Source organism: Coregonus clupeaformis, unplaced genomic scaffold (assembly GCF_020615455.1).
Source record: "Coregonus clupeaformis isolate EN_2021a unplaced genomic scaffold, ASM2061545v1 scaf2363, whole genome shotgun sequence".
Lineage (NCBI taxonomy): Eukaryota > Metazoa > Chordata > Actinopteri > Salmoniformes > Salmonidae > Coregonus > Coregonus clupeaformis.
This window is the reverse complement of record NW_025535817.1, coordinates 21,117-33,303: the sequence shown is the minus strand read 5'-3', so window position 1 is coordinate 33,303 and position 12,187 is coordinate 21,117. Positions and strand designations below refer to the sequence as shown.

The window sequence follows — 12,187 nt, the reverse complement described above, 5'->3', positions numbered from 1 at the left end:
TTATTTCCTACTCCCTGTATATAGACATGTAATTTCCTACTCCCTGTAGCCATGTTATTTCCTACTCCCTGTAGCCATGTTATTTCCTACTCCCTGTAGCCATGTTATTTACTACTCCCTGTATATAGACATGTAATTTCCTACTCCCTGTAGCCATGTTATTTCCTACTCCCTGTAGCCATGTTATTTCCTACTCCCTGTAGCCATGTTATTTCCTACTCCCTGTAGCCATGTTATTTACTACTCCCTGTAGCCATGTTATTTCCTACTCCCTGTAGCCATGTTATTTACTACTCCCTGTAGCCATGTTATTTACTACTCCCTGTATATAGACATGTAATTTCCTACTCCCTGTAGCCATGTTATTTCCTACTCCCTGTAGCCATGTTATTTCCTACTCCCTGTAGCCATGTTATTTACTACTCCCTGTAGCCATGTTATTTACTACTCCCTGTATATAGACATGTAATTTCCTACTCCCTGTAGCCATGTTATTTCCTACTCCCTGTAGCCATGTTATTTACTACTCCCTGTATATAGACATGTAATTTCCTACTCCCTGTAGCCATGTTATTTTCTACTTCCTGTATTACATTTACATTTACGTCATTTAGCAGACACTCTTATCCAGAGCGACTTACAAATTGGTGCATTCACCTTATAGCCAGTGGGATAACCACTTTACAATGTTTGTTTTTTTTCTTCTGTATATAGCCATGTCATTTCCTACTCCATTTACATTTACATTTTAGTCATTTAGCAGACGCTCTTATCCAGAGCGACTTACAGTTAGTGCATACATTATTTTTTTTCATACCCCCTGTGGGAATCGAACCCACAACCCTGGCGTTGCAAACGCCATGCTCTATTAACTACATCCCTGCCGGCCATTCCCTCCCCTACCCTGGACGACGCTGGGCCAATTGCGCGCCGCCCCATGGGTCTCCCGGTCACGGCCGGCTACGACAGAGCCTGGATTCGAACCAGGATCTCTAGTGGCACATATCTATATACAGGAAGTAGAAAATAACATGTCTACATATAGGAAGCAGAAAATAACATGTCTATATATAGGAAGTAGAAAATAACATGTCTATATACAGGAAGTAGTAAATAACATGTCTATATATAGGAAGTAGAAAACTACATGGCTACAGGGAGTAGACAATAACATGGCTATACACAGGAAGTTGTAAATAACATGTCTATATACAGGAAGTAGTTAGACCACTGCGCCACTCTGTATATAGCCATGTTATTTAATACTTCCTGTATATAGACATGTTATATACTACTTCCTATATATAGACATGTTATTTTCTACTTCCTGTATATAGCCATGTTATTTTCTACTTCCTAAATTTAGACATGTTATTTTCTACTTCCTATATATATATATATATATATATATATATATATATATATATATATATATATATATAAATATATATATATATATATATATATATATATATATATATATATATATATATATGCCATTTAGCAGACGCTTTATCCAAAGCGACTTACAGTCATGTGTGCATACATTTTTACGTATGGGTGGTCCCGGGGATCGAACCCACTACCCTGGCGTTACAAGCGGCATGCTCTACCAATTGAGCTACAGAGGACCACGTCTAGACATGTCATTTTATACTTCCTGTATATAGACATGTTATTTACTACTTCCTATATATAGCCATGTTATTTTCTACTTCCTGTATATAGCCATGTTGTTTAATACTTCCTCTATATAGACATGTTATTTTCTACTTCCTGTATATAGCCATGTTATTTTCTACTTCCTGTATACAGTGGGGGAAAAAAGTATTTAGTCAGCCACCAATTGTGCAAGTTCTCCCACTTAAAAAGATGAGAGAGGCCTGTAATTTTCATCATAGGTACACGTGAACTATGACAGACAAAATTAGATTTTTTTTCTCCAGAAAATCACATTATAGGATTTTTAATGAATTTATTTGCAAATTATGGTGGAAAATAAGTATTTGGTCAATATCAAAAGTTTCTCAATACTTTGTTATATACCCTTTGTTGGCAATGACACAGGTCAAACGTTTTCTGTAAGTCTTCACAAGGTTTTCACACACTGTTGCTGGTATTTTGGCCCATTCTTCCATGCAGATCTCCTCTAGAGCAGTGATGTTTTGGGGCTGTCGCTGGGCAACACGGACTTTCAACTCCCTCCAAAGATTTTCTATGGGGTTGAGATCTGGAGACTGGCTAGGCCACTCCAGGACCTTGAAATGCTTCTTACGAAGCCACTCCTTCGTTGCCCGGGCGGTGTGTTTGGGATCATTGTCATGCTGAAAGACCCAGCCACGTTTCATCTTCAATGCCCTTGCTGATGGAAGGAGGTTTTCACTCAAAATCTGACGATACATGGCCCCATTCATTCTTTCCTTTACACGGATCAGTCGTCCTGGTCCCTTTGCAGAAAAACAGCCCCAAAGCATGATGTTTCCACCCCCATGCTTCACAGTAGGTATGGTGTTCTTTGGATGCAACTCAGCATTCTTTGTCCTCCAAACACGACGAGTTGAGTTTTTACCAAAAAGTTCTATTTTGGTTTCATCTGACCATATGACATTCTCCCAATCCTCTTCTGGATCATCCAAATGCACTCTAGCAAACTTCAGACGGGCCTGGACATGTACTGGCTTAAGCAGGGGGGACACGTCTTGCACTGCAGGATTTGAGTCCCTGGCGGCGTAGTGTGTTACTGATGGTAGGCTTTGTTACTTTGGTCCCAGCTCTCTGCAGGTCATTCACTAGGTCCCCCCGTGTGGTTCTGGGATTTTTGCTCACCGTTCTTGTGATCATTTTGACCCCACAGGGTGAGATCTTGCGTGGAGCCCCAGATCGAGGGAGATTATCAGTGGTCTTGTATGTCTTCCATTTCCTAATAATTGCTCCCACAGTTGATTTCTTCAAACCAAGCTGCTTACCTATTGCAGATTCAGTCTTCCCAGCCTGGTGCAGGTCTACAATTTTGTTTCTGGTGTCCTTTGACAGCTCTTTGGTCTTGGCCATAGTGGAGTTTGGAGTGTGACTGTTTGAGGTTGTGGACAGGTGTCTTTTATACTGATAACAAGTTCAAACAGGTGCCATTAATACAGGTAACGTGTGGAGGACAGAGGAGCCTCTTAAAGAAGAAGTTACAGGTCTGTGAGAGCCAGAAATCTTGCTTGTTTGTAGGTGACCAAATACTTATTTTCCACCATAATTTGCAAATAAATTCATAAAAAATCCTGCAATGTTGTTTTCTGGAATTTATTTTCTCAATTTGTCTGTCATAGTTGACTTGTACCTATGATGAAAATTACAGGCCTCTCTCATCTTTTTAAGTGGGAGAACTTGCACAATTGGTGGCTTACTAAATACGTTTTTTCCCCACTGTATAGACATGTTATTTACTACTTCCAAAATGTAGACATGTTATTTTCTACTTCCTGTATATAGAGATGTTATTTTCTACTCCCTGTATATAGCCATGTCATTTTCTACTTCCTGTATATAGCCATGTTATTTACTACTTCCTGTTTATAGACATGTTATTTTCTACTTCCAAACTGTAGACATGTTCTTTTCTACTTCCTGTATATAGACATGTTATTTACTACTTCCTGTATATAGACATGTTATTTTCTACTTCCAAACTGTAGACATGTTATTTTCTACTTCCTGTATTTAGACATGTTATTTTCTACTTCCTGTATATAGACATGTTATGTACTACTTCCTATATTTAGACAGGTTATGTTCTACTTCCTGCATATAGCCATGTTATTTTCTACTTCCTATGTTTAGACATGTTATTTTCTACTTCCTATATATATATATATATATGTTATTTTCTACTTCCTATATATATATATGTTATTTTCTACTTCCTATATTTAGACATGTTATTTTCTACTTCCTATATATAGACATGTTATTTACTACTTCCTATATATAGCCATGTTATTTTCTACTTCCTGTATATAGCCATGTTGTTTAATACTTCCTGTATATAGCCATGTTATGTTCTACTTCCTGTATATAGCCATGTTATTTTCTACTTCCTATATATATATATATGTTATTTTCTACTTCCTATATATATATATATATGTTATTTTCTACTTCCTGTATATAGACATGTTATTTACTACTTCCTGTATATAGCCATAATATTTACTACTTCCTATATATATATATATGTTATTTTCTACTTCCTATATATATATATATATATATATATATATGTTATTTTCTACTTCCTGTATATAGCCATGTTATTTAATACTTCCTGTATATAGACATGTTATTTTCTACTTCCTGTATATAGCCATGTTCTTTTCTACTTCCTATATTTAGACATGTTATTTTCTACTTCCTACATATAGACATGTCATTTTATACTTCCTATATATAGCCATGTTGTTTAATACTTCCTGTATATAGACATGTAATTTTCTACTCTCTGTATATAGCCATGTCATTTTCTACTTCCTGTATATAGCCATGTTATTTACTACTTCCTGTTTATAGACATGTTATTTTCTACTTCCAAACTGTAGACATGTTCTTTTCTACTTCCTGTATATAGACATGTTATTTACTACTTCCTGTATATAGACATGTTATTTTCTACTTCCAAACTGTAGACATGTTATTTTCTACTTCCTGTATTTAGACATGTTATTTTCTACTTCCTGTATATAGACATGTTATTTACTACTTCCTATATTTAGACAGGTTATTTTCTACTTCCTGTATATAGCCATGTTATTTTCTACTTCCTATGTTTAGACATGTTATTTTCTACTTCCTATATATATATATATATGTTATTTTCTACTTCCTATATATATATATATATATATATGTTATTTTCTACTTCCTATATTTAGACATGTTATTTTCTACTTCCTATATATAGACATGTTATTTACTACTTCCTATATATAGCCATGTTATTTTCTACTTCCTGTATATAGCCATGTTGTTTAATACTTCCTGTATATAGCCATGTTATTTTCTACTTCCTGTATATAGCCATGTTATTTTCTACTTCCTATATATATATATGTTATTTTCTACTTCCTATATATATATATGTTATTTTCTACTTCCTGTATATAGACATGTTATTTACTACTTCCTGTATATAGCCATGATATTTACTACTTCCTATATATATATGTTATTTTCTACTTCCTATATATATATATATATATATATATATATATATATATATATATATATATATATATGTTATTTTCTACTTCCTATATATGGACATGTTATTTTCTACTTCCTGTATATAGCCATGTTATTTAATACTTCCTGTATATAGACATGTTATATACTACTTCCTATATATAGCCATGTTCTTTTCTACTTCCTATATTTAGACATGTTATTTTCTACTTCCTACATATAGACATGTCATTTTATACTTCCTGTATATAGACATGTTATTTACTACTTCCTATATATAGCCATGTTATTTTATACTTCCTGTATATAGGCATGTTGTTTAATACTTCCTGTATATAGACATGTTATTTTCTACTTCCTGTATATAGCCATGTTATTTTCTACTTCCTGTATATAGCCATGTTATTTTCTACCTCCTGTATATAGATGCTATTATTACTCCTTATTTTTATTTGTTATTCACTGTGTATTTATTCCTCGTGTCACTATTTCAGTTTTTATTGTATTTTTTATCTTATCTTTAACTCTGCATTTTTTGAAAAGGACCCGTAAGTAAACATTTCACTCTTAGTCTACACCTGTTGTTTACAAAGCATGTGACAGATAGAATTTCATTTGATTTGAGATATACAATTCAATGAATTACTATAGTTTCCGCCTTGGTGCCAATCAGTGTAATTTTGTAAATACCGGATCTCTATGGCAAGACGAATCATTCAACCAAGTTTCGTCAAAATCGTGCCAGTGCTGTCTTGAGATATTGCGTGTGACGAATGTACCAATGTACTAACGGACGGAGACAGATCCATAGTTCTCTCCCCGATTTCATAGTGTGGGACAATTAAGTGTAATTCCAAAGCCATTTCTTCCTTGATCGTTGTTTAATTAGATGTAAATTGAAGCTGTGCCATAACTTTGCTTCACATCTACCTATCGATTCATTGATCTTTGGGAAAGGAAGGAGAGAAATGAAAAGAAAAGAAAGATAGAGAGAGAGTGACAAACTGAGAAGAGAAGGATAAGAGGGAGAGAGAGAGAGAGAGAGAGAGAGAGAGAGAGAGAGAGAGAGAGAGAGAGAGAGAGAGAGAGAGAGAGAGAGAGAGAGAGAGAGAGAGAGAGATACTGAGCAGATAAGGACAAGAGAGAGAGAGAGAGAGAGAGACATACTGAGCAGAGAATGACAAGAGGGAGAGCGAGAGAGAGAGAGAGAGAGAGAGAGAGAGAGAGAGAGAGAGAGAGAGAGAGAGAGAGAGAGGAGACATACTGAGCAGAGAATGATAAGAGGGAGAGAGAGAGAGAGAGAGAGAGATAGAGAGAGAGAGACATACTGAGCAGAGAATGACAAGAGGGAGAGAGAGAGAGAGAGAGAGAGAGAGAGAGAGAGAGAGAGAGAGAGAGAGAGAGAGAGAGAGAGAGAGAGAGAGAGAGAGAGAGAGACAGAGAGAGAGAGACATACTGAGCAGAGAAGGACAAGAGGGAGAGGGAGAGCTCTCTATCCAAAAGAAGACACAGCGCATACATAACAGTGCATCATGAAAGGCTTGGCTGCTGTACTGTAGTCTGCAGTAGTTACCTTGAGCGGGGTGTTCTTGGCCTCTGGGAATTCCCTTTCATCCAGTCTCTCCCAGCGCTGTAGGAACTGCTGAACAACGGGGTTCTCAGGGCTCACTATCTGGAAGCCTGATATGTTGGCCCCGCCTAGGAAGACCTTGTCCAAGCTCACATTGGAGAAACCCTGAGATCAGAGAGGAGGGAGGGATGGAGGGAGGGAGACAGGGAGAGATGGATGGAGGGAGAGGGAGGAGAGGGAGTGAGAGAGAAAATGCATTCAGAGAAAGAGAAAGACAGAGAAACAGAGGGATAGAGACAGAGAGAGAAGCAGAGGGATAGAGACAGAGAGAGAAACAGAGGGAGAGAGACAGAGAGAGACAGAGAGAGACAGAGAGAGACAGAGACAGAGACAGAGACAGAGACAGAGACAGAGACAGAGACAGAGACAGAGACAGAGACAGAGAGAGAGACAGAGACAGAGACAGAGAAACAGAGGGAATTCAGGGTCCAAAAGCATAAAGCTTCCAAGAAAATGTTAAAGGAATCACCTTGAAAGTTTATTTGGGGATTTGAAAAACTCCTCCCTGAATGTTGCACGAGGAAGGATGTCATAAATCTAGCTACTCAAAGTAAGTCAGTGAAGAGTATTAGACCCCACAAGGTAGTCAATAGTCACAGAATGGAATACTCTTTAATCTTCAGCCCTAATAAAATGGAGGTCTATGTTTCTTTGTCAAGATGATGTGAACAATGAATTCTTCTACATAAAGTACTGCGCATTGGATTTAAGATATGGTACAACAACAAAACAACACTTTTTCCCCCGGTTGAGGGCTCAGTCCTTCCGCCCAGAAAATCTAACTTATTGTAATGTATTCTGACAAGCCAGCGGCTCCAACTGCCGTTAAATTACACGGTGCCGCCTGGAGTCATGTCAGAGTGAGCTTTCTTTTCATGGTCAAATTGCTAGTTTCAAAGTACAGCGTCGTGTTATGGAGTAAAAGGGCATGTGTCCGTGACTTGTGCATAATGGGGACTTTTAAAGTCAGAGACACAGTGGAGAGAGAACAGCAGGACAGGAGAGGAGAGGAGAGGAGAGGAGAGGAGAGGAGAGGAGAGGAGAGGAGAGGGAGAGGGAGAGGAGAGGAGAGGAGAGGAGAGGAGAGGAGAGGAGAGGAGAGAGGAGAGAGGAGAGAGGAGAGGAGAGAGAGAGAAGAGAAGAGAAGAGAAGAGAAGAGAAGAGAAGAGAAGAGAAGAGAAGAGAAGAGAAGAGAAGAGAAGAGAAGAGAAGAGAAGAGAAGAGAAGAGAAGAGAAGAGAAGAGAAGAGAAGAGAAGAGAAGAGAAGAGAAGAGAAGAGAAGAGAAGAGAAGAGGGCTGGCCCAGTCATGCTAATACAGGAGTCAACCTGACACTTCCAGTTTCCACTTTATCCCTCTGATGGCAACAGATCAGACACAAACGGTTGAAAAGTATTGTAACTAGATGTCACAAGCTCCCTCCCCTCTGGCCTTCTTCTCCAATGCGTTTTGAGATGGAGGCAAGGAGATAGGAGGCAAGGTATCAAGAAATCAAGGAATCAAGGAAATATTGAAAAATATTGAGAAAGGTTACACTACTGTTTCTTAGAATTAGAAACTAAGAGTTCATCCCAAATGGCACCCCTTTCTCTATGTCGTTCACTACTGTTGACCAGAGCCCAGTAGAACACTATATAGGGAATGTAATATTCATATGTGTCAGCATACTGAATTGTAATTGGATGCATTATACTGTCATATCATACTGTGCTATGATTGGTTAAGACCACCCAGGTGGTGAGGTCATTCTAAAGATGATCATGGCCAGAGACACATGGACATGCCAGTGATAGCTAGTTAATAAAGAGCTACGTTTATAAATATCCTGTAGTCCTGCATTTTATTATTTTGTACAAAGCATACAAAACAAGACATGGTGTCAGAGTAAAAGGACTAAAAGATGGATTTTGATGGAGTTCCTTCACCTCGAATGGATTGGGGGTCTACAAATCTACCCGATGCATGGCGTAAGTTCAAACAGCATGTGGAGCTGATGTTCACGGGTCCTCTGAAGGAAAGAGGAGAAGAGGAAAAGTGCAGCTACCTGCTCCTCTGGATCGGTGAAAAAGGGAGGGACATTTACAACACATGGACACTTACCGAGGCTGAATCAAAGTTACTGAAAACATACTACGATTGTTTTGAAGCATATGTTGTGCCAAATACCAATACAATTTTCGCTAGGTACAAATTCCATGAGAAAGTACAAGGCGCTAGCGAATCGTTTGAACAGTTTGTCACTGAGCTGAGTCTGCTTGTGAAAGACTGTGATTATGCAAACAAGGATGAGATGGTCAGGGATCGTATTGTATTTGGAATACACTCACCGCGAGTGAGGGAGAAACTTTTGAATGTTGGATCAGAGCTAACGCTGGACAAAGCTATCGACATAGCCAGATCTCACGAGCTAGCACAGGTTCAGATGAAAACCATTTCAGGCGGCAGCACGAGCGCATCACGTGAACAAGCAGTGCACGCAGTCAGGCAGACATCAAAGCACACCTCCAGTGCCCAGAGAGCATGTTTCAGAACGGAGACAGACAGAACTCCAAAACAGAGCGACACAGACTCCAAACGCCCCAAAACATGTGGATATTGTGGATACAAAGTGCATGGCGAAAAGGGGAATTGCCCAGCTAAAGGCAAACAGTGTACTAAATGTGGAAAATGGAATCACTTTGCAAAAGTGTGCAGAGTGTACTGTGGAAAAACAGTACATACAGTGAGTGAAGATGAAATGTCAATCAAAGAGTCAAATGCTGATGAACTGTTTATTGATTCAGTGACACAGAAAAGTCAGATATCAGAGACAGAGCAAGCCTTTGCTGACATTGAGATAGGAAGACAAGGCACAGAGCTAAAATTCAAACTAGACACTGGTGCACAAGTAAACATTATTCCTCTGAGTAAGTACAGAAGCTTGACATCTAAGTGTGAGCTACAGCCCACCACGCGCAGACTGACTGGTTATGGTGGTGAACAGCTCCCAGTAAAAGGCACATGCACGCTCAAATGCAAATACAAGGAAAGGGACATGATGTTGGACTTTTACGTTGTGGTCCTCTGTAGCTCAGCTGGTAGAGCACGGCGCTTGTAACGCCAAGGTAGTGGGTTCGATCCCCGGGACCACCCATACACAAAAAAAAATGTATGCACGCATGACTGTAAGTTGCTTTGGATAAAAGCGTCTGCTAAATGGCATATTATATTATTGACACTCGAGCACCTGCAGTGCTAGGTCTTAAAGCATGTTTAGACATGGACCTTATCAAGCTAGTTTTATCAGTGACAGCACCAGTAGAGATAGAGAATGTCATGGAGGAGTTTGCTGATGTTTTTACAGGAATAGGACTATTCCCAGGAGAATGTACCATTCACCTTGACCCAGACGCAACCCCTGTGGTCTACCCACCGAGAAAGATTCCACTTGCTCTCCGCGCCCGTCTGAAGAAAGAGTTGGTGAGCATGGAGCAATCTGACATTGTCACCAAGGTTACAGAACCGACAGATTGGGTCAACGCGTTAGTGGTGGTGGAGAAACCACGCACAGGCAAGCTCAGAGTATGTCTCAACCCAACAGACTTGAACAAGGCTATCAAACACCCCCATTACCCCTTACCGACGCTAGATGGCATCACACACAAGCTAGCGGGCGCACGCTACTTCAGTGTCATGGACGCCAGATCAGGCTACTGGGCTATCAAGCTCACAGAAGAGTAATCTAAGGTCACAACGTTCAACACACCGTTTGGACGCTACAGGTTCCGTCGCCTGCCTTTTGGGATTATCTCAGCCCAAGACGAGTTTCAGCGAAAGATCGACGCGGTGTACGAAGGCCTCGACGGAGTCCTGGCAATTGTGGACGACATCCTTGTCTATGGTCGAACCAAAGAGGAACACGACAGAAACCTCAGCGCGATGCTGCAAAGGTCCCGCGAGAGAGGAGTCCGGCTCAACCCCGAGAAGAGCACAGTCGGCGCTACAGAGGTCAGCTACTTCGGACATCTTCTCACAGCGAATGGAATCAAGCCAGATCCGCAGAAGATCTCAGCCATAAAGGAAATGGAGCCACCAAAGAACCGCGCAGAGCTGGAAACAGTGCTTGGCATGGTCAACTACTTAGCCAAGTTCGCACCCATCCTGTCGTCCTGCATTTTATTATTTTGTACAAAGCATACAAAACAAGACAGGGAACAGCGTGCCATTTGAGACGCCATGTTAAATCAAATCAAATATTATTGGTCGCATACACACATTTGGCAGATGTTATTGTGAGTGTAGAGAAATATTTGTGTTTCTAGCTGTATCCGTGCAGTAATATCTAACAATACATCTAACAATACACAACAATACACACAAATCTAGAAAGTAAAAGAATGGAATTAAGAAATATAGAAATATTAGGAAAAAGCTATGTCGGAGTCCGGAGTATATATATATATATGTTGACTCACCAGGTTAGACAGGATGTAGTGGTATCCACGGGCGTTCTTCCCCAGAGAGACCACCTGTAGGAGAGATCAATACAAAGGTGAGCCAACCAGAGTTGACTAAGCTGTGTCATGGGATGTAGGGTGAAGTTGCCTCTAGACACTGATATTGGGTCAGTTTAGTATTTCCCCCAATAATGGTTAAGGTTAGGATTGGGGTGAGGCTCATACTAAATCTGTTGCTAGGGGAAACATCACCCCAGAGCTAGTCAACCATGATACATGCTAGTCAACCATGATACAGGCTAGTCAATCATTATACAGGCTAGTCAATCATGATACAGGTTAGTCAACCATGATACAGGCTAGTCAATCATTATACAGGCTAGTCAATCATGATACAGGTTAGTCAACCATGATACAGGCTAGTCAATCATTATACAGGCTAGTCAATCATGATACAGGTTAGTCAACCATGATACAGGCTAGTCAATCATGATACAGGTTAGTCAATCATGATACAGGCTAGTCAACCATGATACAGGCTAATCAACCATGATACAGGCTAGTCAACCATGATACAGGCTAGTCAACCATGATACAGGCTAGTCAATCATGATTGGGTTAGTCAATAATAATACAGGCTAGTCAGTTATAATCTCTAAATCACTAGCCATACATATTCTAATGAATTTGCAAATAAAGCATGGTTATTATTAGGTCTGTTATTTCAGATGGAGTGCCCACCCATCTCCAGACTGTTGCAGGCAGCCAGGCAGTTGGAGTCTGGATGGATGCAATGACGAGATTGACAACCACGTCTCAGTTTTCATCTGTGTTCTGCAAACACGACAACGCACGTTCCACAGCGGAATCACACGACAACATGAGTCCACGGTAGA

The 12,187-nt window shown here is 39.8% G+C and overlaps 1 protein-coding gene across 1 annotated transcript in view; it reads right to left on the bottom strand.

Moving 5' to 3' along the window:
• The window catches only part of LOC121539143 (glutamate receptor 3), a gene marked incomplete at its 5' end in the record, with an annotated part of 57,913 nt that extends 46,541 nt beyond the window's left edge, over nucleotides 1-11,372 (bottom strand). Inside the window, 2 exons of the mRNA XM_045219396.1 lie at nucleotides 6,800-6,961; nucleotides 11,310-11,372. Coding sequence (XP_045075331.1) covers nucleotides 6,800-6,961; nucleotides 11,310-11,372 — 225 coding nt within the window. The remainder of the gene's footprint in view (nucleotides 1-6,799; nucleotides 6,962-11,309) is intronic.
• Between the last annotated feature and the right edge of the window lie 815 nt (nucleotides 11,373-12,187).